The 27,312-nt window shown below is 48.0% G+C and overlaps 1 protein-coding gene across 4 annotated transcripts in view; it reads right to left on the bottom strand.

The window, feature by feature from the left end:
- Positions 1–2,766: 2,766 nt before the first annotated feature.
- LOC146839239 (CD5 antigen-like) overlaps positions 2,767–27,312 on the bottom strand; it is a 632,933-nt gene continuing 608,387 nt past the window's right edge. For all 4 annotated transcript variants that reach the window (XM_085603258.1, XM_085603257.1, XM_085603260.1 and 1 more), the window contains 2 exons: positions 14,704–14,736; positions 2,767–5,408 (listed from right to left, as the gene is read on the bottom strand). In XM_085603258.1, the coding sequence (XP_085459384.1) occupies positions 4,876–5,408; positions 14,704–14,736 (566 nt within the window). In that variant the 3' untranslated portion in view covers positions 2,767–4,875. The remainder of the gene's footprint in view (positions 5,409–14,703; positions 14,737–27,312) is intronic.

Below are 27,312 nucleotides of genomic sequence, written 5' to 3'. Positions count from 1 at the left end.
CTCAACAAATGCCTCTCGTTCTACGCCCCCACTCGCCAACTTCGCTCAGCCAGCCTCACCCTCGCCACTGTACCACGCAGCAGAAGAACAACAACAGGCAGCAGATCCTTCTCCTACCTCGCCACCAAGACCTGGAACTCCCTCCCCACCCACCTCCGACTGACCCAAGACCTTCTCACCTTCAGGAGACACCTCAAGACCTGGCTGTTCGAGCAGTAGCAGCACCCCTCCTCCCCCCCTACCCTCAGCACGTTGAAACCCTCGCGGGTGATTAGTGCGCTCTATAAATGTACTGATTGATTGATTGACCGTCTCTTCTGCTCGGTCTAAATGGAGGCTGCCCTTGTGATAGACTGCCCAGCTTGCTATACTTTTAGGTTTGGCCACGGTCTCCACACTCCGGCCGCTGATCCATTCAACCACTTCAGCCCCAGCCCCACTGGGCCCACTCTTGGTCTTCATTCCCTGGATGCTGCCTTGGTCTGTCTTTAGCACTTTCCCGTTTTGCTCCCTTGCAGCCCCTCACTGGGTTCTGTTCTGGCCTCACTCTTCCCTCTCTGCTGACCGTCCTCCTCTCTGGAGTTACAGGGCTGCCTTACCCCACTTTGTTTCTGGCGCCTCCTCGGTAACCCTGCTTGCCATGGGGATCTCAAGCGCTACGGCCTGGTCCCTCATTACCCAGCCCTTCCTTTCATTGTGTGCCAGGGGCAGGAATACTCCAAGCGTGCTCTTCCACTCACTCTCCTCGTGATCTCCCCCTTGTCACCCTGAGTTCCTCCTCTGGGTCTCCTCTCGGGTCTCCTCTCTCCAGTGGTGTACCTCGCTTGTGCTCGCTGCCCAGTAACTCGCCTTGCTTTGTCGCCGCCTTACACGCCCTCGTTATGTCATCTCCGGGCTTCCGGTGTCTTTGTCCCGTATCAGGGTGCTGCTGCCATTTTGCTCTCTCACAGCAGTCGCATACAGGGCGAACGACAGTGGAATCACTGGTCTGCTGCCCCTTACTTGGCTCCAAGAGGGTTCACGTGAAGGTCTCCTGGCGTTACGGGCCTCTCACTGCTCCATAAACAGCGGCTGGCAGCTCAGCAGGCAGATGGGAGCGGGGAGACGAACAGGACACGTCTTACCCGGATGCCATTTTGGCCACGCCCCATTAGTGGTATTTCTGACTTAAATCTTAACAAATGTATATCTCTGGGTACCCTTTGTAGATATTTATGTTTTTGCTATAATTTTGTTTAATAATTTTCTCTAATTTTGTGCCTTGTAATGGGATTTTAATTGCATTGTACATTTGACTTTTTAACTGGTGTGATTCTTTTAAAGTCTTTACATATTTTCTCTAAGTTAAGCCTGTTTGCTCCTTGCAATTGCTACCAAGAGCTGAGCTCAAATATAAATTACTGCAACCTTTAACTGGATCTAACACATTTGTGACTTTATTACTTGTGGTGGACTCCTATTCACTCCAATTAAAAATCCACATCCTCACACTGTACGTTTCCAAATGTGTACTGACAATATTCACCTAAGGATTTGGCTGTACCCAGTGCCGTCACAGGAGGAGGTTCTTCATGTGCAGTCCCAAAAGCCCTTAAATAGAGCTAAGATTCTATAGATATCTACAACTTTTCCATTCCAAAATATGTGTGCCCAGTACATTCCTGCTAACCCCAAAGACCAAAAACATGGTAACATGTGCACCAGCTCTGCTTTATTTGAGGATTGAATCTCTGACTGCGATACACACATTCAACCACAAACCACAGCAGAGGGGGCCTTCCTAGAGGGGGCTCGCTGTAACCCTTATGTTGAGTGGACTGCGGACACACCTAGTCATTCTAAGAGTGATATACTGTCTTTCACACCACTGGTGGGTACAACACACATGAATCGACTGGTGAGATGCATAAGCGTTCTCCTGCTCAGTTTGAGCATTGCCTCATCAATATCTTCCCCTGATTTATGCTATTTTAAGAGGCAGCACTTCCCAAGACAGAACCTTTCCCGTAGAAACACTTTGACTCATTCCCATCCTTCAACCAAGCAATTACATTCTTATATGATGTGCACTAACATCCGAGGGCTGCCTATACAGACCATCAGCACCCCAGAGGTAACTGAGAGTGCTGTCATCTATGAGGATTAATGGAGCGTGGACCAGTCCAAATCCATTCTCCTTAGGGTAAAAATTCCACTGACCATGCCCCCTCAGGCATTCACTCGGTCAATGGGGAGAACCAAACTTCCCCCTCTGCCTTTGAGGCCATCCTATCAGCAGGTAGCAGCTGTAGCAGATCACCCTTACCTCCCAGGAGCATTACTGGCTCTCCCTGCCAGCGGGTATCACTTTCAGGTTACTCTCTGCAAGGCTCTCCGCACCACTAATAAATTCCCCTAGCTGAGAAACCTTTCCTTTCAGACCAAGCCCTCTCATGAATCTGGATCTCCACAGCAAGGAGTGCGGCCATCTCCTCCAAGGGCCCAGCTCTGAAATAAACCTCTCTTTCATAAAGGGAAACTCTTTGTTTAACCCAATGTTCTACTCAGCCACCAATCTAACCCTCAGCTATTCATCTGTCTGTTTGTATAGGTGCTAGAAGCTTGTACTGCCTAATGAAAGCCTCCTCTGTAATATTGGTATTACACTGAACTTCTGACACCACCAGGCACCTGTAATAGGAAAATGGCATAGCCAGTCTAAAGTAACACATTACAACACCTTCTGTTAGGACTGAAAGACACAGAAATGCAGGTCACTCAGCACATAGCTAGAGAGTGGACACAATTGGTGACCCATTTTTATTAACTTAATTTCCTTAAAAGACACATTCATTTGTTGTTTATAATGAAGCGTTTATTAATTGCATCTATTTTAAGAATACAAATTCCACATTTGTTTCTGTATTCAGATTCCTTTAATTAGAAGGATAGAGTCTGTGGATTTAATAAGTGGCTGTGTGGAAGAAATAGAAGGAGCTTAATACATCCATTATCACACTTAATGACAGAGGGAGTTTCCTCAGAGGTCCCTAACATGATGAAGGAAGTCAGTCTTTGACCTTGTTTTTGTCACAGAAATCCACACACACTTACAAGATCCTCCTTACATACAGCAGGAGGTCAATTATCACCTATATTGTACTTATCCTTGAGTGACATCCTCAAATATTGGTAAACACACATTATTATATTAGCCTTTACCTATTCTAAAAGCTAGCACACTTCCTGATGCGATGCTTGCTCTGTGTAGAATGCTCTTCAGCCGATGACTGCGCTATAGACCACCCCACAGATACCACAGGCCTTAAGCACAACAAAAGGACTTGCTGCAACTAGAAACAATTTCCTCATTGCTTTTGGTAAAGCAATTTTCAATCTGTAACAACAAACAAAGAGAGTCAGAGGGAGGCAAAGAGAGTCAGAGGGAGGCAAAGAGAGTCAGAGGGGTCAAGGAGAGTCAAAGAGAGCCAGAGGGAGGCAAAGGGGAGGAAAGGGAGTCAAAGAGAGTCAGAGGGAGGCAAGGAGAGTCAGAGGGAGGCAAGAAGACTCAGAGGGAGGCAAAGGGAAAGCAAAGGGAGTCAAAGAGAGTCAAAGAAGGCAAGAAGAGTCAGAGGGAGGGAAGAAGACTCAGAGGGAGGCAAAGGGAAAGCAAAGGGAGTCAAAGGGAGTCAGAGGGAGGCAAAGAGAGTCAGAGGGAGGCAAGGAGAGTCAGAGGGAGGCAAGGAGAGGCAAAGAGAGCCAGAGGGAGGCAAAGGGGAGGAAAGGGAGTCAAAGAGAGTCAAAAAAGGCAAGAAGAGTCAGAGGGAGGGAAGAAGACTCAGAGGGAGGCAAAGGGAAAGCAAAGTGAGGCAAAGGGAGTCAAAGAGAGTCTGAGGGTGTCAATTAGGGAGGCAAGGTTACTCAGAAGGAGGCAAAGTGAGGCAAACAGAGACAGAAAATGTGGCACAGGGAAGCACAAAGAGTGTCAAAGAGAGACAGGGGAGGCAAATAGAGTCAGAGTCAGGGAAACAAAAAGACTCAGGAGGAGGCAAAGAGAGTCAGAGGGTTGGCAAGGAGAGTCAAACAGAGTTAGGGAGGCAAAGAGACTCAGAAGTAGGCAAAGGGAGACAAACAGATTCAGAGGGCCTCAGAGTGGATGTATGATGTAACAACACGAGTCATTACAACGCGTGCAGTTACAACGCAATCGTTACAATGACTGCGATGTTACCACGCTATGCCATTACAACGCAAGTCTTTACATCGACTTGCGCTAGATGGCATGCTAACATTAGAAAAGTGTAATTTACTATTCCAACTCCAGTCCACTTAACAGTAGGGAAGGTGTTGGGATAGTAAACTACACTATTTGTAATGTTAGCACGCCATCTAGCGCAAGTCGATGTAAAGACTTGCGTTGTAATGGCATAGCGTGGTTACATCGCGTTTGTTGTAAAAGTTTCGTTGTAAAAGTAGTGCGTTGTAAAAGATGCGTTGTAAAGGTTGTTTACCCCTCAGAGTCAAAGGGAGTCAGAAGGGAGGTTAGGAGAGTCAAAGAGAGTCAGGGAGGTAAAGGGACTCAGAAGGAGGCAACAGGAGGCAAACAGAGTCAGAGGGAGGAAATGGGAGGCAAGGGGATTCAAAGAGAGCCAAAGGGAGTCAAAGAGCATCAGTAAAGAAGCTAGGAGAGTCAAAGAGAGCCAGGGGAGGCACAGAGTCAGAGGGAAGCAGAGAGAGTCAGAAGGAGGCATAGGGAGGCATCTAACATGTTTATATTTCTCCTTGCTACTGAAGCAGCTCATTTAAAATATATTGCATCACCACCTCTGTAATATTGCCAAATAGTTTTCAGCCGTTTTAAGCAGACATATTTCTACAAGCCCATTTCCTAATTGCCTAATTCAGCGTTACAGTTGATTTGCTGTAAACACACACATAAGGGAACACTTTCTCAGTGAAGGTGTCAGTGTATGAGTAGAAGTGCTGCTGAGTCCCAGCATCATAAAATGACAGAACCCCCTCCTCATAGTCCAGGTAAACCCCAAACTTTCTGATTGCCTTTGTTTCTTTCGGTGTTAAAGGTGGACTTGGCATCACATTCCAACCAGTTTGAAAATGTGCTATGTACCAGATATCATTACCAGGGAGAAATATCTCAAAGGAGTACTTTTGTGTAGCAGACTGAAGAGCGATTCCGAAAGACATAGAGAATCGATAAAAGTCCAATTTGGATTTTAATGGCGGCAGGGTGACCTCCCAGTAGTGATGTCCTGACGTGAAGCCCTGTGATGTCAGGACACATTTGGAATGTAGAAATCTCTTATCATTGATAGTAACTTTTCTCGGTCTATCAAGGAGTGTGACGCTCTTTCTATCTGCAGAGATGCCGAGGGAAGGGTGTGCTGTCTCTGGATCAAAGGAGAGAGATTCTAGAAAGAGAAGAAGGGGTTAAACTGTCTTGAATTTGAACTTTAAATTAGATACCACATTTAAAAAGCACATAGCTTCTTTTTATCAACCTTTATTTATTAATAGTTATAATAAACAAGCATTAAACATTACATATTGGGCTTGCAGACAAATATATGTTAAAATATAAAATATGTAATGATATAGAACATTTGCATTTACAGGATCAACAGCAGATGTGGGTGTAACCTGTGTAATTGACTCTAGCTTAATTAGATGTAATTACCACAAAATCACACGTAATGATGAGGAACATTATTAGAAATTGGGTTGTTGGTTAACTGGGGTATCATCCTTAGTCACCAACAACCACAGTCCTAGTCAGGATAAGTGTTAGGCAAACCCTTATTAGAAAAAAGCTTAACTTAGAGGCAGAGTGTAAAGGATTTGTGCAACACTTCAAATAGTAAATCAGTGAAAATACCACACAAAAAGATACAACACCAATGTAGAAAAATAGTTCTGACTTTAAGAAATAAAACAAGACCAAATGACAACAATCCAATAAGGAGAACTTGAGATAATAACTTTTGAAGGATTTAGGTAAAAATAGCGCAAAGAAGCATAAAGCGGTAACATGGTTTTGTGGTCACGGCGGGTCATGGCAAAGTCAAATGTTTAGACTGACCACAATGAAGCAGAGGCTGGATACAGCGACCCAGTTATACTCAAAGTTTTGGAGAGCTTTGAGGATCCTGTGAGCGGGGCTTGCAATGCAAAGACCCGTGTCAAGGATGCGTAGAGCAATCAAGACAATGTGTCAGCTCCTGTGAACGGTTGAGGTAAAGGGCAAGGAGTTTAGGCAGCAGGTGACGCAGAAATGTGAGCATGTTGCCTTTTTGTGCATCTTTCAGAGCACCATAGATGCAGAAGTTTTCACATCGTGCTCTATCTTCCACGTCGGTGAACCTGTCATGCAAAAAATCGTTGTCTCTGCCCCAACCGTATGGATTCTCATACTGGGATTTGATCCGGTCCAGTCTCTGGTTGACTGAGTCTAGGTGGGTCTGACATATATAGTCCTTCTGGCTCCTTGATTTGCTCTCTGCTGTGAGGTCTGCCATCTTGCTGTCCAGGATGGTTAGGGTTGGGCCGATGGCTGTGATTTCCTTTGGTAGGTCATTGATAGCAGGAGCTGAAGAGTGCACAGCATTTGTCTTCTGAGTGGCTTTGGAGTGGCCCAATGTTTCAGAGAATAGTAATTGGCGGGCCACCTGTTTATCGGTTGGTATTGGGATGAGGGAGGAGTATGCAATACTTGTGGGTGGATGGTCATATGGCTTGTCTAGCCCCCATGTCAGACATGTGTACATCACTGGTCTGCTTATAATTACAGCCATGCGCTTTCGCCACACCTACAGATTACAGGGGGACCCTAGTGGCTTGGAAGACAGACTTGTAACATTTTGGAGCTCATGTAGCTCAGATTGCGGTGTAGAGCAGTGGTTTCCCAGTTCCACTCAGGATGCAGTTTAGACTTGGGGCCTGCTCAAAGTCACTTTCCAGTTCTCCTTTTTAAATATTCACAGATGGTTATGTGCCCTTTAAGGGACAGGGCCCAGAACACAACAGATGGGGATCCCACCATTTCTATGCAGGTGTTGGTTATGTCAAGTGTGTCCAGGTGTCCTACCTGTGAGATTTATTATGGGTCACAAGGATCACAGAATCCCTCTTATACCATGGTAACTTTGTCCTACTGGTTTCTAAGGTAAGTGCAGTTCTATATTTGCTTCATTACATTGTGGTCTCAGAAATGCCCTCAGCGGTGTGCCTGGTATATCAGATTGGGTTTTAGGCAAAGGTTGCTATCAGATTTGTCCTGATTAGAGTACACAGGCTTTTATTTTTGCAGGTCGGCGGGGAGGTAGAGAGCAGCCCAAAGTGTCAAACAGACCTGTAAGTTAATGATGAGAGAGGCCAAAATCAGCAATTATTTTGGTACAGACTTTCTTTAACCCTCAGGTGATCCCTGGACTGAAATGAAGGAGGCATGCTGCTGTCAATGAATATAAAATATCTACTAATACTGCACTCAAGTAACATGTTAAGACCCTAAATTGGGCTTTTCAGAAATAGCCACTGATGTCACAATTGCCCCAGCGCCCCTGCAATGCCCAGTTTTCTCATCAGTAATTTAATTGCAAATGTTGCAGTGATATTATCAATGATGTCATAAATGATGTAATATGTGAGGTAATTAGCAGTGCTTGGAGAGGGCCTGAATTATAATTACCTTAGGGAACAAGTTATAGTTACCAGACCCAACCATAAGCAATACATTTCAGTGGTTGTGTATGTTGAAAACATTACATTGCGACTTAAATTCTCACCGAATTATAATATACCTTTAACCTTTGTTTTATTCAGTGAATACTTCTTTTTTAATGTAAACTGAAATATAATAACAATCAGTAAATTTTTTTTATGTAAAGCAATATTTTGTTACCTTACGTAAAGCAAACCCCACACTCATAGCTTTTGGCTGAGCATGGTAGGGGTTGGTCCACAGGGCCTGACCTGTGGCCAAGCTCTGTTGCCAACCCTCCCATAGGCAGCCAATCTCATGCCACACATGCCCTTTGGTCATGCATGGCATGGGGTTGGCTGTTGGACCTAGCTTATAACCAGGCCCTGCATCCACCCCCCTCTCACAAGCACTCAATACCAGGCTGCACACAGTTTTAGGCCATGCCACCAGGATGTTGGCCTCAGGGCCTGTCCTGTGCCTGCCAAGCTCACGCCGTGCACTGCCTTTTGCATTAGAGGCATAGGCTTGGCCTTCAGGCTCAGGGGCTCCTTCCCTGGGGAATTTTTAAATAAGAGGAGTGAGGCACATGGCCCCACTCACCGAGCCACTTTGGATGGCAGAGACCTACCACCCCGGGCCAAACGACCTCCCTCTCTGAGCCTTAATAGGTCCCTGGGAGCCCAACCCTGTGGCTGAATTCAGATAAAATGGGTGGGGGGCCCATCCCTGAATATATTGTGGCCCCAGGGGATTTCTAAATTATAGGTGGGTACCCACCAACTACCAGAATGGGAGCCAAAGGGGGAGTCAGCATTGCTCCCACCCAGAGAGAGCACCTGTTTTCTTCCTCCTCCTTCTGTGTGGGAGCAATATCTGCTTCGCTGCCCGCAGAAGTGTGGACAGAGAGACAGAAGTTTGCTCTCACCTGGTGGGGGCATGCTTAAAGCTTCCACTAGTTAGGAGCAGATATGCCTTCCTATCTCATGGCGTTGCAGTCAGGAAAAGCATGCTTGCTTTTGCCCGGCAAGAGATCAAAAATGCTCCTGCCAGCTGGGAGCAAGCATATGTTTCCCTGTCTAGACTAATGCAGACTGAGGAATGGCTCTAGCCCAGATTCCAAGTCTCTGTCAAAGACTATTTCAAACATGAGGATTTTAAAATCCAGTTTTAAAGGGGGTGGAATGTAGAGCTGGTGATAGTAAAGGCCAAACTCTGGTGGTGTTCCTAGAGAAGGATCGCTACATACTCCACTCTTGTTTAAACATTGGAGTCTCAAGGATCAGGTTTCTGTATCACTTACACCTTATTATCTGACAAAGGTTAATAATTTGTCAGCCAAATAGGCGGGACCAGATGTGTGAATGGCTTTGTGGGTGATGTAGGTCGCCTTAAATTGTACTCTACACTGAATAGGAAAGCCTCTGCAGGGGCGGTGAAGGTAATTGTGATGTGATGCGGTCATATGTCTTGCATTCAGAGATGAAGTGAGGAGCGGCAGGTAACACATATTTAAGTGGTGGGGGCTAGATGAGGATTCAGTGGGCCAGTGAGGAGTGAATTAACATAATCCAGTCTAGAAAGTACAGGTGACTGAACCAAGAAATTTCATAGGCGTGGGTGTAACTCCCAGATGTACCTGAAGAGCGTAACTCTGCATTTAGCACTATCTTCTCAGTGTAAAATGCACTTTTGCCTCCAAAACGAACCGGAGGAAGCATTTTGCGCTAAAAATAGTGCTAAATGCAACAGAGTAGGAACAGCAGCCGCGCCCCGCAACCGCTCACAGCCGGCTCCAGGGCTCTTGGGGAGGCGTTTCTCTCAAAATGATTCCAAATTTTGCAAATGGGTGTACGTACCTACGTAATTTCAGAAATTTTTTGTAACAAGAGTAACACAAAATGACCAAAATCACTCCAGCGTGATTACAAGTTCTGCCCGGCCTCGTCGTTGAGTGTTTTTCACGGATAAACAGAGCAGCCTCGCTTTGTATTCTGCACTCCTTGGCATCGCAGGGATGTGTCTTTGTGGGTTCAGTATGTGATCAGGGATGAAAGTCTGGGAATTTGATGTTCGTAACAATGGCAGGGCTGAACTGGCCTTTGGGCAATCGGGCAGTGCCGGTGGACTGGTCCGACAGGTCAGTGAGGGCCATTTATTTGCCTGTTCATGGCTTGTTTTATGGTCTGTCAACTCAGTGTTTGCCGTCGGTTTCCTTGATATTATGACAAACATTCCCTGCAGCAAACTCAAATGCATGTAGTCCTCTGTACCTGAAAACATTTATAAGGCATGCCTATAAAAGTTTAAAACTCTCCCAATTTACAAACATGGCCCACTTGTTAGCTATCTAATTCACTAACGGAGCCTGTTAGACCTGTCAGACCTAGGGTGGGTCTTTCTCTCAAATTCGTACCTGCCTCCCTCCATTTTTGATCTTACTTTTGCTGATATTAGGACTCTGAGCACTTTATCACTTCTGAACAGTGCTAAAGTGCTTGTACTTGCCTTCTAAACATGGTACTATTTGTTCGTCCCCAAATTGGCATATTTAATTTACTTGTATTTCCCTAGTAAAGAAGGTCCCCCTTGTACCCTGGGTCTGTAAATTGAATGCTACTAGTGGGCCTGCAGCACTAATGGTGCCACCCACTTAAGTAGCCCTTTAACCATGTCTCTGGCCTGTCCCTGCAGTGCCAGTGCATGCAGTTTACACTGCCATGTTGCCCCAGGCAAGATAACCCTTTTGCCAGGCCAAAACCTTCCCTTTTTAGACATATAAGCCATCCCTAATGTAGGCCCGGCATAACCCCCAGAGGGCAGAGTACAATGTATTTAAAAGGCAGGGCATTTAAGTTTTACATGTCATGGTAGTGAAAAACTCCAACAGTTGTTTTTCACTATTGAAAGAAAGGCCTAGCTCTCCCATAAGATAACATTGGGATTACCGTGTTATATTTTATAAGTGTAATTTCCAATTTAGAAGAGATAAGACCCCCAAGTCTGGTGTCTCTGGAATCACAATTTAAAATCAGACTGTAATAAAATAGCAATTCTGAAATAGCTGCATTTAGAAAGTTGTAATTTTTTTACTTTAGCAATTTGGTGCCTACTGCCTGTCTCTGTTCAGTCTGGGTGGGGTGATAGCAGAGTTGTATGTATCCCCTCTAGACAGTCACACAAAGTGACCTTAGATTTGGCTTTCTGGACCTTCCTGGGAGGATGGGGCGGAGGGCTGGGCACAGCCTAATACATACACCTGAAGAGGCTGGGTCCAGTTCAGATGCAAAGGGATGCAGAGCCCCCTGTAGTGAGTCTGGAGGCAGGGCATGAAGGGTGGACCTCTGTGCACTTCAAAAACCCTTCTTTGAAGTCTCCCCCACAAGTCACAACTGGGTATAAGTACCGAACCTCTGACACCATGACTCCAGTACACTTCTGGACCTGTGACCACTCTGCCAGGAAGAATAACTGCTGTGCTGCTAAAGGACTGATGCTCGCTGGACTGCTGTTTACTGGACTCCTGTCTTGCTTTGTTGCCCTGATGCTCTCTCTTGCCTGGGTGAGAAGACTGGACCCTCATCACTTGAGCCCAGAGTGACTCCATGGGCTTGCTGGCTTGTCTCCTGATCTGAAGTCTCAGGGACACAAAAGGCTTCAAACCCACCTGCTCCAGTACATGGACTCTGATGCCTGTGAGTCTGCACTGTCAAGTGTTTCCCCTCAGTCTTGGACCTTTGGAAGTGAGCCTAGGTGTTTGCTCCAGTGGAACTGACGCATTGTCTGCTGTAAAATCAGGATTGACACATCATTGTTGCTGTGAGAACAGGATGGATGCATCACATTTGGAACCAGCGCATCACCTATGGAACTGCTGCTTTGGAACCAACGCATTGCTGTCACTTTGTGGAGAAGATCGATGCATCACCTCTATGGCGTGGAAAAACCAGCTGCATTGCCTTCATAGCTGCCTAATCTTGGAACCGTCTCATCGCTCTCAGAACCATTACATCACCGTTGTTGCGTATAGAAATCTAACGCAACACCCCATCTGCATGGGGAACATCACCACATCGTTTGGTAGTACCTCACATCTTCATCGATACAAACCAAGAATTATGGTACTTCTGTTTACCAAGCCTCACGGGGTCCCTGCATCCAGCCAGATCTCCATTGCTGTCGGCCTGAACTATTGACTTTGTCCCTTTCTGGCATCACCAGATGTCCCAGTTAAGCGTTTATTGCTTTTAAGTGCTATTTTCATATGTATTCTTTAAAAATTCATATCTTGACTTCTACTCATTGGATGTATGTTGTTTTGGTCTTGTTTTATTATATAAATTAAGTTCTATTTTTCTAAACGGATGTGCTATCATTTTGTGTGGTGTTTTAACTGTTTATGGTTTGAAGTGTTGAACACATACTTTACACACTCCCTCTAAGTGAAGCCAGGCTGTTCTGTGCCAAGCTAAAAGAGGGTGAAAAAAGGTTAATTTAGGGTTGCCTGACCCTTTCCCTGGCCAGGATTGTGGTAGCTGTTTGAGTTAGGGTTACACTCCCAGTCAAAAAACAATTCAATTTCTAACAAAGGCCACTTTTATTTTGGTGCCTTGGTCTATTGTCTGTCCCAGTATGACCCTTAACAATGGCCAGTTTACAGACTTGCAGGACTCAACCTCAACTGGTTAGATTTTTTGTGGGAAATCAATGGAAAGTTTTTGATTGCTTGAGTTTTAAGTGATGTTTAGAGATCTCTGGCTATTTACATGCTGTTGGGGAGGAAAGAGATGTAATTTGGAGAAGAAATCTCAGTGTAGGCCTGGGGGTCATCTGCATATTGGTGATACACTATCCCAGACCTTTTGAAGACGCCCTGAAAGGTTGGAGACAGAACGGTCCCCTGTGGATCCCCTTGTTTTAAACTGACATAGCTCTATAAAGAGTTACTGATTTAAGCAGTTCTGCTCGGTTTGACAAATAGGTATTATGCAAATAGATTGCATCAAATGACCAAAAGAGCTCTTTAGTTGTGTGGCACAAAATGATGGTCCCCGCAGCAGAATGTGACGAGAGGCTCTAGATTCTCCCATAACTCACAAATATTCACTGAACTTGTTCTGAATCGGGCCCCCATGTATTGTGGTGCACTTTGATGGGTGGCCCCTCTTCACCACAGGGCCTACAGGGGTTGAGTTAAACTTCTGGACTCTATCACTCTGCTAAGTGACAGCAAGTGTCTGATAATGACCGCTTGATTTGTAAACTGTAATCAAACAGCCCGGCACCAGTTAGGACCTGAAACTGGGCTCTTAGACAGATATGGATACAGGATGCCCTGGTTGGGCAACTATCACATCTCCTTTCTGTGGATTTCTGGCACTTCTATGAGATCCGTAGCCACGGTGTGAGCTGCTGAAATTGGCATCACCATGGTTGGGTGAATTGTTGGGCCAGATTTACCAAGGGATTTTGCTTCTCTTGTGTTACATGTGCAAAGCAATCCCTAAGTCAGATTTACCAATCAACGCAAGCCCACCTTTTGTTGCCTTGTGTTGCGTGATAAATCAGGAATAGCGCAAAGCAGCAGATGTCACTGCCTTGTGTTACTCTGTGGTTGAAGACATTCCATGGGTGAAGAGTGCGTGTTCCCTCACATTCACCCACATTTGTGGTGCATTCCCCGATGTACCAAGACTCGCAAACCTGCGAATGTGTTAAAATGCTACACATTTCCAGGGGAGGTGCAATGAGGATAAATAGCTTATTTATCCTCATTGTTTCCTCTTTCTAAATGTGCTGCATTGTGCACAACACTTAGTAAGAACAAAATGCTCTTGAGGATTGTTTTTGTGCAGAAAGGTGTCCCTTGCACCATGACAAGAGCATGCCTGTGTTGGCGCTCGGTTGCAGATTTGTACCAGCTCGAGCAGAGAGCAGGACAGTGCAACTCAGCAAGTTGTCTTTCTGCATTGCGCTGCATGAAAGTTTGATAAACCTGGCCCATAATCTTTACTTCTTCAACGAACCCAATAAAGACATATGCTGTGCCTTCAGAAATGCCGCAGTGGGAGGGGAGTGGAGGCAATCAGTGGATGAGGACAAGCACAGAATGGTAGACAGCAACTCTGTCAACCAGTAAATCTAATGAGCACCCTAGAGCCTTAGGTGCTAGAGGCATACCGGTGAACCCTAATCGGGGCTGCAACAAGTCCTAATTTATCCAAACACGATTTCATGCGCACATTAGGAGAATGTGGTGGGGCCAGTCATGACACACTACAGGCTACAGACATTTACAAAGGAAGGGGTGCAAGGCAAATAGCCTGTGCACCCTGGCTATAGACCAAAAATAACCAACTATTAGTCAGGTCACTGGATCGGGAGTTTCCTGTGGTAAAATGAGTACCGCTTTGGGTGACCAAGCCCTCCAGCAAAGTCTCACAAATCCTTGATGAACAGCATTCAGAGGTTTTATTGAACACCTGTCAAGGGGTTTACGACATCCCTTATGTACAGGAACATACACTAGGACTGTCAGAAGGATAAAATGAGGAGCAGGCTGGCACATGGCTACTAGGGATGGGATTTTCCACCTTATAACACACAGCTGTTATCAGATTCAGGTCATGATAAAATATTATAAGCTCATATTTTACATATGATTATTGTATTTTCTTTAGTTCATCACATTGTCATTCCTTCATGAGTAAATGCCCTCCTGTGGGCCATGAATACCTATTTTGAATTCCTGTTGGAAATATCCAGTGTGCGCAACAGTACTTACCAGAGTACCCAGATGTTTCTCCAGTAATTGTGAGGACAAAGGTGCTGTTTGTAAATATTGTAATGGTTTTTGTTTAAGAAGATATTCATTCCCTTGTTTACATAAGGATGGGGTAAAGGGTTATGCTTATTTCAAATTTTATGACACTATTATCAGCCCAACTTCAACATAAACTTATTTTAATTCCTCAATGTATACTTTTAACTGAGAAAATGGAACTTACCTTTGTAGATGGTTGGGTTCAACTTTCGTGTTTCTGCAAAGAGAAAATGTTTTAAAGGTGAGGCCTTTTACACAGCAAAAAAGAGGTAAACTGCAGAAAATGTGAACTCTGTCAGTAATCGTCGGTATAATGTTTCACAGAAAAGGTATTTACCCCAGTCTCCTGCGTGGGATTAGTGGGGCTCTTTATAGCTTCATAAATTTAACCCAGTCTCCTGCCAGGGGTTGTAATGTAATGTAAACTAAACTAGACGGGTATCCTGGCGCTGAGAGAGCACCTTGTTGGTATATGGCGTAGTTGATCGGCCACCCTAAAATGAGGCATCCAGATTTAAAAATTAAGGGGAGGGAGGGAACCAAAATAGGACCGCAAGAGGGATCGGTATCACTGCATCTATGTATTACTCCTCCCTCGGGAACAGCCAAGCCTTCAGCTTCTTCCTGAATTGCATTCCATTCTCACTTTGCCTGATGTCCCTTGGAAGTTCATTAGTGGGGCTCTTTATAGCTTGATGTATTTACCCCAGTCTCCAGCCGGGGATTAGTGGAGCTCTTTATAGCTTGATGTATTTACCTCAGTCTCCTGCTGGGGATTAGTGGGGCTCTTTATAGCTTGATGTATTAACCACAGTCTCCTGCCAGGGATTAGTGGGGCTCTTTATAGCTTGATGTATTAACCACAGTCTCCTGCCGGGGATTAGTGGGGCTCTTTATAGCTTGATATATTAACCCCAGTCTCCTGCCAGGGATTAGTGGGGCTCTTTATAGCTTGATGTATTTACCCCAGTCTCCTGCCTGGGATTAGTGGGCCTCTTTATAGCTTGATGTATTTACCCCAGTCTCCAGACTGGGATTAGTGGGGCTCTTTATAGCTTGATGTAATTTCCCCAGTCTCCAGCCTGGGATTAGTGGGGCTCTTTATACCTTGATGTATTTACCCCAGTCTCCAGCCTGGGATTAGTGGGGCTCTTTATAGCTTGATGTATTTACCCCAGTCTCCAGCCGGGGATTAGTGGGGCTCTTTATAGCTTGATGTATTTACCCCAGTCTCCAGCCGGGGATTAGTGGGGCTCTTTATAGCTTGATGTATTTACCCCAGTCTCCAGCCTGGGATTAGTGGGGCTAAGTCTCCTGTCTGGATTTGTGGGGTTCTTTAACGCTTTTTCTTTAAGTATCTTTATTGGTATTTTACAAGTTTTGTAATACATTTCACATATAAAAGCAAAGCAATCATAAATTCAAAGAATTCAAAGGCAGCAACAATACAGACCTGAAATACATTTTTCAGCGTCCATAGCAATGATCTAAGAGGAGAATCTGACTAACAATATACAGTTCGTTGGACCTAGAGGAGTGTTGCATAGCCCATGCTCCAGCAGAAATCTGTCCCCTCCAGATTGAGACCGGATTTCTCAGTACATACTTCGAAATATTTTGAGAGTACCCACCAAACAGATCATGGGGCTCTTTATAGCTTGATGTATTTACCTCAGTCTCCTGCTGGGGATTAGTGGGGCTTTTTATAGCTTGATGTATTTACCTCAGTCTCCTGCTGGGGATTAGTGGAGCTCTTTATAGCTTGATGTATTTACCACAGTCTCCTGCCTGGGATTAGTGGGGCTCTGTCTAGCTTGATGTATTTACCCCAGTCTCCTGCCTGGGATTATTGGGTCTATATAGTTTGATGTATTTCCATTGCCATCTCATCTGTGTCATTTCATCACCCAGAAGAGATGAACATGCCCTCAAAGAAGGTGGTCCTCTTGCTGGCATTCCTGCCACCCGGGCTCTCCTGGGTTTACTGGGTTGCCCATCCTTATTGTGATACTTGCAAAACAAAGACTCAAAAGGACGGTACTGACATTAGAATAAGAATGTGGACATGTTTAAATGGTGTTGCTGCCATACACTACAGACGCCTACATAAATCTGTTTTGTGCTGCTCTCTGCCCAAATGCACATAAATTATTTCTCTGTGTCTCAGGCTGGAGGTCAATAGTTTTTTGCAAAATAATTTAAAAGATGTTTAGAACAATATCTATATCTACTAAACATAGTGACTGCAGGTCAATGAGGCAGTCTTGGTTACTAATGTGAGACCAGGCTCATACAAGCCATTAGACCAAATTCAGGTGGTAGGCTCTCTATTTTTGAATCAAACAAATTATTTATTCTGGCTATCTCCCGCCTGACATTGTCTCTGCTTCAATGGACATCAATAGGGGGAATACATTCTCCTGATTATTTTTTTAATCTCTCCCTTACTTCTTCTAAAATGTTGGCATGTATGCAGGCTTGGGGAAACATGCATGTTATGGAATGACAAAGTCTCCACTGAGGACATAACCTACTGAGAGGGGCTACAGTGTGTCTATATACGTCAGGAAGTGCTTTTCCTCAGAAGCGTCTTTCATTTTCCTCTTGTTATTGTTATTATTGTATGTGAGAATATATGTATGGATGGATGTATGATGAATGTATGTTTGTATGTATCTATGTATGTATTTTTGTATGGGCAGCCTGGCATTGGTTTCTCTTTTTGTTGTTCAGTCACCACAAAGAGAACACAAAGTAAAGTAAAAAATTCCACCACTCCAAGTGCCTGACACTCCAGTTTCGAATGGGCGTCAATGCCATTTTCGTCATACCTTTCCAGGACTTCTGCAACAAGCTTGGCTCCTACTTAAACCTCAAGATCAAGTCCAGCTACGACAACTTCAACAAACAGATACCAGACACCGAACCCACACCTACCTCCAGCAACACCAGCAAGCCTACCCTCTCCGCCTGGACCCCTGTCACCACCAAAGGTACCGCCACAACCATGAAAAACATCCACTTAGGACCCCCCAAGACCTCCGCTTGCCGCACATCTTCCACAGAGCCTCCTCCATAGCAACCGAGCTAGAACGTACCATTAACGTCTCCTTCAATTACGGCATATTCCCCAATGATTGGAAACGGGCAAAAGTTAAGCTCCTCCTTAAGATGGCCTCCGCTGACCCTACGGACCTCAAAAACTACAGACCCATCTCTCTCCTTTCTTTTTCAGCTAAAGTCACCGAGAAGATCATCAACATCCATCTCACGAACTTCATCGAAAGCCAACTCCATCCTTGACTCTTCCTAATCCAGATACTGCAGCAACCACAGCACCGAGACCGCCCTCCTCCCCGCCACAGATGACATCCACACTCTCCTCGACCAGGGCCACACAGCAGCCATCAACTTACTAGACCTCTCTTTAGCCTTCGACACCGTCTCCCACTCTACTCTCACTGCCATACTCCATGACGCCAGCATACAGGGAACTGCCCTCAACTGGATCCGCTCCTTCCTCACCAGTCAGACCCAAAGAATCAGACTCCCGCCTTTCCTCTCAGAACCCACTGAGATCAACTGTGGAGTACCCCATGGATCATCGCTCAGCCCCACGCTCTTCAACATCTACATGGCCCCCCTCGCCACCATCGTCAGACAGCATGGACTTAGCATTGTATCCTACAGCGATGACACCCAGCTCATCCTCTCACTCACGAAGCAACCCAACACTACCAGACTCAGCTTCAAGGAAGGAATGAAAGACTTCACATCCTGGATGAGCAGCAGCTGCCTGAAGCTCAACTGAGAGAAGACAGAAGTCATTGTCCTTGGATCCTCCCACTCTGCCTGGGACAACACCTGGTGGCCCACCACCCTCGGCAGCCCCTCTGGCCTCACAGACCATGCCTGGAACCTCAGCATCATACTCGACTTCTCCCTCACCATGACCTGACAAATCAATGCCGTCGCCTCTACCTGCTTCAACACCCTCCACATCCTTCGCAAGACCTTCAAATGGATCCCCCGAATCCAGAAAGTCCATCACCCATGCAGTCATGTTTATGTTTATGTTTAGGGATTTGTACAGTGCATGGCTGCCCAAAGGCTTCCCAGCGCTAGGAGAAAGATGGCAGAGGGAGCACAGGAGATCAAGGGAAGAGCCAAGTCTTGAGTTTTTTCCTAAATATCAATGTGTCAGTCAACATGCGCATTTCCCTAGGCGGGGAGTTCCAGAGGCAAGGAGCCAGATGCGAGAAGGATCTACCACCCCATCTGCCTCTCTTGATCCTAATCTGTTTCATAGGTAGATCTGTAGAAGATCTCAAATGTCTGCCTGGGATGTAGTGTGTAACAAGCGTTTTGATTAAAGCTGGTCCTTTATTATTCATAACTCTATGTGCAATACATAGTTACTTGAACTTAATCCTGGCCTGGATAGAGAGCCAGTGGAGTGTCTCCAAGGCTGCCTTGGCTGACTGTTGTCTGGGAATGTGCAGCAGAATCCTGGCTACGGCACTCTGAACCACTTGTAGTCTGTGTATAATGTATTTGGATGCGCCAAGATACAAGGAATTACCATAATCCAGCTGCGCCATAACTAGGTCCTGTACCACGGTTCTGCGAGTGGGTTCAGGAATTAGAGGGAGGATCTTCCGTAGCACTCATAATCATCAGACTGGACTATGGAAATGCCCTCTACTCCAGAATCAACTAATCCCTGCTCTGTAAGCTCCAGACCATACAGAACACCACTGCCAGACTCGTCCTCTGCTTACCAAGACATGAACACATAACCCAGAACCTATGAGTCTTCCACTGGCTCCCCATCGAGAAGAGAGTAACCTTCAAGCTACTCAGTCATGCCTACAAATAGCTCTACAACACCGGACCCCAATACCTCAACAAAAGAGTCTCCTTCCATGTACCCAAGAGAAACCTCCACTCCGCCGACCTCATCCTCGCCGGAACCCCGCGCATCCGCAGAACCAGAGCAGGCGGAAGAGCCTACTCCTACATTGCGGCAAAGACCTGGAACGAGCTCCCGCTCAACATCAGACGTTCCCCCACTCTGCACACCTTCAGGAAATGCCTCAAGACCTGGCTCTTTGGCTGATCCGGAGCTGCACGCCACCCCCCCAGCACCTTGAGTCCCTCACCAGTCAGACTGGCACAAGAGGGTGTCATGTATTTCCTGTTTTCCTATATCAACCTGTCCATACAAGTTGTAGGCCTCATTTTCCTTTGCACACGCTACTATGTGAACACGTTTGCCTCTGTGCTAGATTGCACTTTCACACAAAACCTGCATATGTTTTTGCTTTCTGTTCTTTTCCTGAAATTAAGCCTGAGCACCGCTGACAAGGTCAAATAACAATGTCCCTTGTTGTTCTTTCTGGCAGAGCACTAGCACCTAGATATAACACAAGTATGCAACTGTTGTTTATGTGCACACATGTCCTATCACATAGACAAATACATGAGCCACAAACTCAAACATGGAATGAGAGATCTGAGACAAGAGCACTGTGACCGCTGAGATTTCAAGCGTCCAGCTGTTAAAGCTGAGGTACGGGTTCTGCTGTACACCCCAGAGATCTTTCAAATAATCATTTAGCTTCAATATCAGGGAGATGGGTTTAGGTTACTCTGTGTATTTTTGTTATGCATTTGTTTTCTGATTATGGCACGTATTCTGCATTTCAGAGCATGGTAGTTGGAATAAATATTCTAAACTTTCTTCATTTCTTCTGGCTATCTTATTGCAGACAAGTATGAATGAGAAAGCAAAAGGGTGTGTCCTGTTGCCGCAATCCCTGAGAGGATCGAGAGTGCTGTGTTCTGGGGGTGCCAATTCACTTGTTTCTCTGGTAAATTTAGGAGGGCAAGTGAAGCACTTTAGCTAGTCGGACTCTGGCTCATAGATACTCAATCAATCAATCAATCATAGGCATTTATAACGCGCACTACTCACCCGGAGGGTCTCAAGGCGCTTGGGGGGGGGGGGGGGGTCCGCTACTGCTCGAACAACCAGGTCTTGAGCTTCTTCCTGAAGGAGAGGTGGTCTTGGGTCAGGCGTAGGTCGGTCGGGAGGGCGTTCCAAGTCTTGGCGGCCAGGTGGGAGAAGGATCTTCCTCCTGTTGTCGCTCTGTGGATGCGGGGGACGGCGGCGAGGACGTGACTGGTCGAGCGGAGGTGGCGTTTGGCAGCGTAGAAGTTGAGGCGGCTGTTGAGGTAGGTCGGGCCTTGGTTGTGTAGGGCTTTGTGCGCGTGGGTGAGGAGCCGGAAGGTGATTCTTTTGTTGATCGGGAGCCAGTGCAGGTCTCTCAGGTGTCTGGAGATGTGGCTTCGTCTGGGGACGTTGAGGATGAGTCTCGCCGAGGCGTTCTGGATCCGCTGGAGTCTCTTCTGGAGCTTGGCAGTGGTACCGGCGTAGAGGGCGTTGCCGTAGTCCAGTCGACTGGTGACGAGGGCCTGGGTGACCGTCTTCCTGGTCTCGGTGGGGATCCACCGGAAGATCTTACGTAGCATGCGCAGGATGTTGAAACAGGACGAGGAGACGGCGTTGACTTGTCTGGTCATGGAGAGGGAGGAGTCCAGGATGAAGCCCAGGTTGCGTGCGTGGTCTGTCGGTTTGGGTGCGTTGCCCAGGGCGGGGGGCCACCAGGAGTCGTCCCAGGCGGAGGGTGAGGAGCCCAGGATGAGGACTTCCGTCTTGTCTGTGTTCAGTTTCAGGCGGCTGGTCGTCATCCACTCGGCCACGTTTTTCATCCCTTCGTGTAGGTTGGCTCTGGCGGTGGCGGGGTCGTTGGTCAGGGAGAGGATCAGCTGGGTGTCATCGGCGTAGGAGATGATGTTCAGGTTGTGTTGGCGTGCGATGGCCGCAAGGGGGCTCATGTAGATATTGAAGAGGGTGGGGCTGAGCGAGGAGCCCTGAGGGACGCCGCAGATGACTTCCGTGGCTTCTGATCTGAACGGGGGCAGGCGGACTCTCTGTGTCCTTCCGGTGAGGAAGGAGATGATCCATTCCAGTGCCTTGTCCTTGATTCCGACGTTGCTGAGGCGCTGCACTAGGGTGCGGTGGCAGACAGTGTCGAATGCCGCGGAGAGGTCCAGGAGGATGAGGGCCGCTGTTTCTCTGTTGTCCAGCAGGGTTCGGATGTCGTCGGTGGCAGCGATGAGGGCGGTCTCGGTGCTGTGGTTGGCCCGGTAGCCTGACTGGGATGGGTCGAGGGAACCAGTCGTCTCGAGGAAGGCTGCCAGTTGCTTGTTGACGGTCTTCTCGATGACTTTGGCTGGAAACGGGAGGAGCGAGATGGGGCGGTAGTTCTTGAGTTCGGTGGGGTCCGCCGTTGGTTTCTTTAGTAGAGCGCTAAGTTCGGCGTGCTTCCAGCTCTCAGGGAAGGTGGCGGTGTCGAGGGAGGTGTTGATGATGTCCCGCAGGTGGGGTGCGATGACAGCGTCGGCCTTGTTGAAGATGTGGTGAGGGCAGGGGTCGGTTGGAGATCCGGAGTGGATGGAGTTCATCGTGCTGATGGTGTCTTCGAGGTTGATCGGTGTCCAGGCGTTGAGGGTGGTGGTGGGGGGCGTTGGTTTGGTCGTGGGGAGCGTTGGTTGTGTTCTGAAGCTGTTGTGTATGTCAGCGATCTTGTTGTGGAAGTAGGAGGCGAGGGAGTTGCAGAGGTCTTGCGATGGGGTGATGTCGTTGGTTCCGGCGTTGGGGTTGGAGAGCTCTCTGACGATGTCGAAGAGTTCCTTGCTGTTGTGTGCGTTGTTGTCCAGCCGGTCCTTGAATGCTGTTTTCTTGGTGGCGTGGATCAGTTGATGGTGCATTCGGGTGGCGAGCTTGAGGTTAGTCATGTTGTCCGGCGTTGGGTCTCTTCTCCAGGCTTTCTTGAGGGCATGGCAGTTCTTCTTGGAGCTCTTGAGTTCGTCGGTGAACCACGGGGCCTTCTTGCTTCCGGGTCTGCTGGGCGGGGTCCTCAGAGGGGCGAGCTCGTCCGCGCAGGTGGAGATCCATTTCGTGAGGTTGCCGGCGGCTTGGCTGGAGTTCGGTGAGCTGGCGGGAGGGTGCTGGCTCAGGGATGCGGCGAGTTGTTCGGCTGTGATCTTGCTCCAGCTTCTTCGTGCAGCCTGTTGCTGGTGGTGGTGGACCGTGGTTCTTTTGAAGGTGAAGTGGATGCAGCTGTGGTCCGTCCAGTGGAGTCCAGTGGCGTGGCTGAAGGAGATGTCTTTGCTGGACGAGAAGACGGCGTCGAGTGTGTGTCCGGCGAGGTGGGTGGGGGTGGTCACCAGCTGGATGTATGACGTTACAACGCACACTTTTATAACGCATGCACTTACAACGCATTTTTTACAACGCATAATCCATTACAACGCACTACACTTACAACGCATGACACTACAACGCATTTTTAAAAACTACCATTACAACGCATACCATTACAACGCATAATATTTAATTGCATTTAAGGTAAGTATTAGATAGTATAGGGGTAAAAATTACTTTTCTAACTCCAGGGGGTGCAACAGTAGGGTAAGTGTTGGATAGTATTGGGGTAAAAATTACTATTCTAACTCCAGGGGGTGCAACAGTAGGGTAAGTGTTGGATAGTATAGGGGTAAAAATTACTATTCTAACTCCAGGGGGTGCAACAGTAGGGTAAGTGTTGGATAGTATAGGGGTAAAAATTGCTATTCTAACTCCAGGGGGTGCAACAGTAGGGTAAGTGTTGGATAGTATAGGGGTAAAAATTACTATTCTAACTCCAGGGGGTGCAACAGTAGGGTAAGTGTTGGATAGTATAGGGGTAAAAATTACTATTCTAACTCCAGGGGGTGCAACAGTAGGGTAAGTGTTGGATAGTATAGGGGTAAAAATTACTATTCTAACTCCAGGGGGTGCAACAGTAGGGTAAGTGTTGGAAAGTATAGGGGTAAAAATTGCTATTCTAACTCCAGGGGGTGCAACAGTAGGGTAAGTGTTGGATAGTATAGGGGTAAAAATTACTATTCTAACTCCAGGGGGTGCAACAGTAGGGTAAGTGTTGGATAGTATAGGGGTAAAAATTACTATTCTAACTCCAGGGGGTGCAACAGTAGGGTAAGTGTTGGATAGTATAGGGGTAAAAATTACTATTATAACTCCAGGGGGTGCAACAGTAGGGTAAGTGTTGGATAGTATAGGGGTAAAAATTACTATTCTAACTCCAGGGGGTGCAACAGTAGGGTAAGTGTTGGATAGTGTAGTGTAATATTATGCGTTGTAATGGTAGGCGTTGTAATGGTATGCGTTGTAAAGGTAGTTTTTAAAAATGCGTTGTAGTGTCATGCGTTGTAAGTGTAGTGCGTTGTAATGGATTATGCGTTGTAAAAAATGCGTTGTAAGTGTAGTGCGTTGTAACAGTTGCATTGTAAAGGTTGTTCCCCCACCAGCTGCTTGAGTCCGAGGGTGGCGAGGTTGTCAAGCAGGGTGGTGGTGTTGCGGTCGTTGTTGTTCTCCAGGTGGAAGTTGATGTCCCCGAGGAGGATGTAGTCAGCGGAGGGGAGGGCGTGCGGGCTGATGTAGTCGGCGATGTCTTCGCTGAATTGAGTGCGTGGTCCCGGGGGTCGGTAGATCAGGGTGCCTCTGAGGGTGGTCTTGGGGTCGGTGTGGATCTGGAAGTGCAGGTGTTCGGCGGTTGTCAGGGTGTCGTCGGCGTTGGTCGAGATACGGATGGTGTCCCTGTGGATGATGGCGATGCCTCCTCCAGTCTGGTTGTCACGGTCTCACCGGATGATCTTGTAGCCCTCTGGGATGGCGATGGCGATGTCGGGCGCTGAGGAGTCGTTCATCCAGGTTTCCGTGAGGAAGGCGACGTCTGGTGATGTTGTGTCGAGGAGGTTCCAGAGTTGAACGGCGTGTCTGTGGACGGAGCGGGTGTTGAGCAGGATGCACTTGAGGTGGTTGCTGCTGGTGTTCCGTTTGGTGGGTGCTGAAGCAGTGCAGGTCCGGATGCAGGAGAACTTGCAGGACTGGCAGGTGAAGGGTCCGTGGGTGCGTCTCGGAGTGGCTCGGTAGCACCCGGGGGTTCGGCCGGTGTTGAGTGCGTTGAGGGTGGCGGCATCGTAAGTCCGGCGGGTGGGGTGGCCTCTGCGGGGCCAGGGGTTCTGGCGCTGGGCGCGGTCCTGGCGCGGACGGGCGCAGACGGGCTTACCTTTGGCGCACCTTCGGCGCTCATTCGGTGCTCCCGCTGCGCGCATCCGCTGCGCGGTCGCTCAGGGGGCGTCATAAGAGGGGAGCCGGGAGGGAGGGTCTGCGGGGAGGCGGGGAGCGCGGGACCCAATCGGCGGGCGGGGGGGCGGGGTCTCGTTGGTAGCGGCGGGAAACCTGGGGGCTCGGCAGCGGCTCTGAGGTGGCTGGGGCGCCGCTCGGCGGCCCTGTGGCGGCTGGGGCGGCGCTCGGCGGCCCTGTGGTGGCTCAGGCAGCAGGTGGCAGCAGGTGGCAGCAGGAGGCTCAGCAGGTAAGGAGCAGGCGGGAGGTGTGGGGGCGACCAGGCCGATGGCGCAGTGGTCACTCCTGGGGCAGTGGTGAGGGTCCCCTTAAGAGGGGAGCCGGGAGGGAGGGTCTGCGGGGAGGCGGGGAGCGCGGGACCCAATCGGTGGGCGGGGGGGCGGGGTCTCGTTGGTAGCGGCGGGAAACCTGGGGGCTCGGCGGCGGCTCTGAGGTGGCTGGGGCGCCGCTCGGCGGCCCTGTGGCGGCTGGGGCGGCGCTCGGCGGCCCTGTGGTGGCTCAGGCAGCAGGTGGCAGCAGGAGGCTCAGCAGGTAAGGAGCAGGCGGGAGGTGTGGGGGCGACCAGGCCGAGGGCGCAGTGGTACGGTGACTCAGTCCCTACATGCTGAAGGTCTACGGTCCCAAGCATAGTTCTGTTCCAGACCAGAATCCCTGCAACAAGGGTCTATGTAAGCTGTGAACATAAGCTAATGCCATCATTATGTTAGACCAGCACAAGAGGCTCTGTGTGAGCAGTCGACACAGTTAAGTGCCTTCATCATGTCAGACTGACAAAAGAGGTACTAAGAGAGCGGTGAGCACAGGGCAGCGCCATCTTTAGGGCAGACTGGCTCAAGAGTGGGCACAGGACAGTAACTTCTTTAGAACCGACTGTCATGAGAGCCTCTATCTGAGCAGTGGACACAGATTAGAGATCTCATCAGGTCAGACTGGCACAAGAGGATCTACGGGTAGTGGGGGACACATGTCAATGTCTTCTTTAGGTCAGACTGGCACAAGAGGGTCCATGGGTACTGTTAGACCTGGCACCATTGGCGTGGGTCTCCCTTCCATTTTTGCTGTTGCCTCATGTGCTTTTGCTGGTTATAGATGCTTTGGGCACTGTGCCACTGCTGTTCAGTGCAACAGTGCAAGTGCTTCCTATGGTAAATTGATATATCGATTAGTGACTCCATGATTGGCTTGATTAGTTTACTTGTCAGACCCTGCTGCAGTGCATTGTGTGTGCCCAGGGCTTGTAACCAATGCTGCTGGTGGGCTTGCAGCACTGATTGTGCCACCCCCGGAGCAACTTGTAAAGTGTGTCTCAGGTCTGCCAATGCAGAGCCTGTGTGCAGTCCGGTACTGCCATGCTGACTGGGCAAGTGCACCCACTTACCAGTCCCTAAATCCTTCCATTGTATACATATTAGTCAGCCCTATGGTAGGCTCAAGGGCAGGGTGCATTGTAGGTAAAAGATAGGACATGCCCTGGTGTGTGTGGCATGTCCTAATAGTGAATTACAGCCATTTTCGTTTTTCACTATTGCAAGGCTACCTGTTCTCCATAGGTCAGAATGGGCAGTTTGGTTATTACATTTTATAATTCTAACTGACTCAGGGAACATGGTAGAAATGTGAGTTTAGTGTGCCTGAACTCAGAAAGATAAAATACATCTTTTAGTGAAGTTGGTTTTAACATTCTGTGCTTGAAAATGCCACTTTTAGAAAGTAGGCATTTTCTTGTCTAACCATCGAAACCTGCCTCTGCTAGGTTGTGTATTTCTTGTCTGGAGTTTGAGTGACAGGGCTGGGGGATTCCAGGAGACATGGTGAGTCAGCCCATTTGGTGAATAGAGAGATCTGCATCTAGATGGGAGGGAGGAGTTGCACCTGGGACCTGAATAGGGCTGGGCCTTCCCTCCACAATTCTGGCTCCACCTCCTGTGGTGTGTCTGATGTCCCTGCCCTGCACTGTGAAAGGAAAGAAGGAGACATGTCAACAAAGTCCTCCAGGACTGACCAGAACTGGTTTGGACTAGGCAAAGGCCTCTCTGCCTTCAGAGAACAAAGGGAAAAGGAGTATAAATATTGGGACCCAGCCCCAAGAACTTTAGATCACTTCTGGGAATCAAGACGAACCTTTGCTGAGGAGAAGAACCAGGAAGCTGAAGGAGGAGACTACCCCTGTGCTGTGTGTTTGGGGGTTGGCCTGCAGTGGTTGCTTCATTGCCAAAGAGAGGAGAAAAGGACTGAGTGTGCTTTCTATCAACTTGAAGAAGAATCTCCAACGGCTTGAACTAGAGCTTGCATCCTGCCTGAAGTCTCAGGGATACAAGACTTCATCAACCAGCTCCCCCCTGAATTCCCTTGCTTGGAATTGAAGTGCCTGCTGTTGTGCTGGGCCTTCTAAAAGACTGTGTGTCGTTGGGAGCTGGAAACGCGACGCAACAACGAGAAGCGTGTCGCCACCGCAGCCGATGTCATCGCATCGCCTAGGAAGCGAGCCGCCGCTGCCGCTGACATCATCGCATCACT

This window comes from Triturus cristatus, chromosome 4_2 (genome assembly GCF_964204655.1).
Source record: "Triturus cristatus chromosome 4_2, aTriCri1.1, whole genome shotgun sequence".
NCBI lineage: Eukaryota > Metazoa > Chordata > Amphibia > Caudata > Salamandridae > Triturus > Triturus cristatus.
This window is presented reverse-complemented; position numbering and strand designations above follow the sequence as displayed.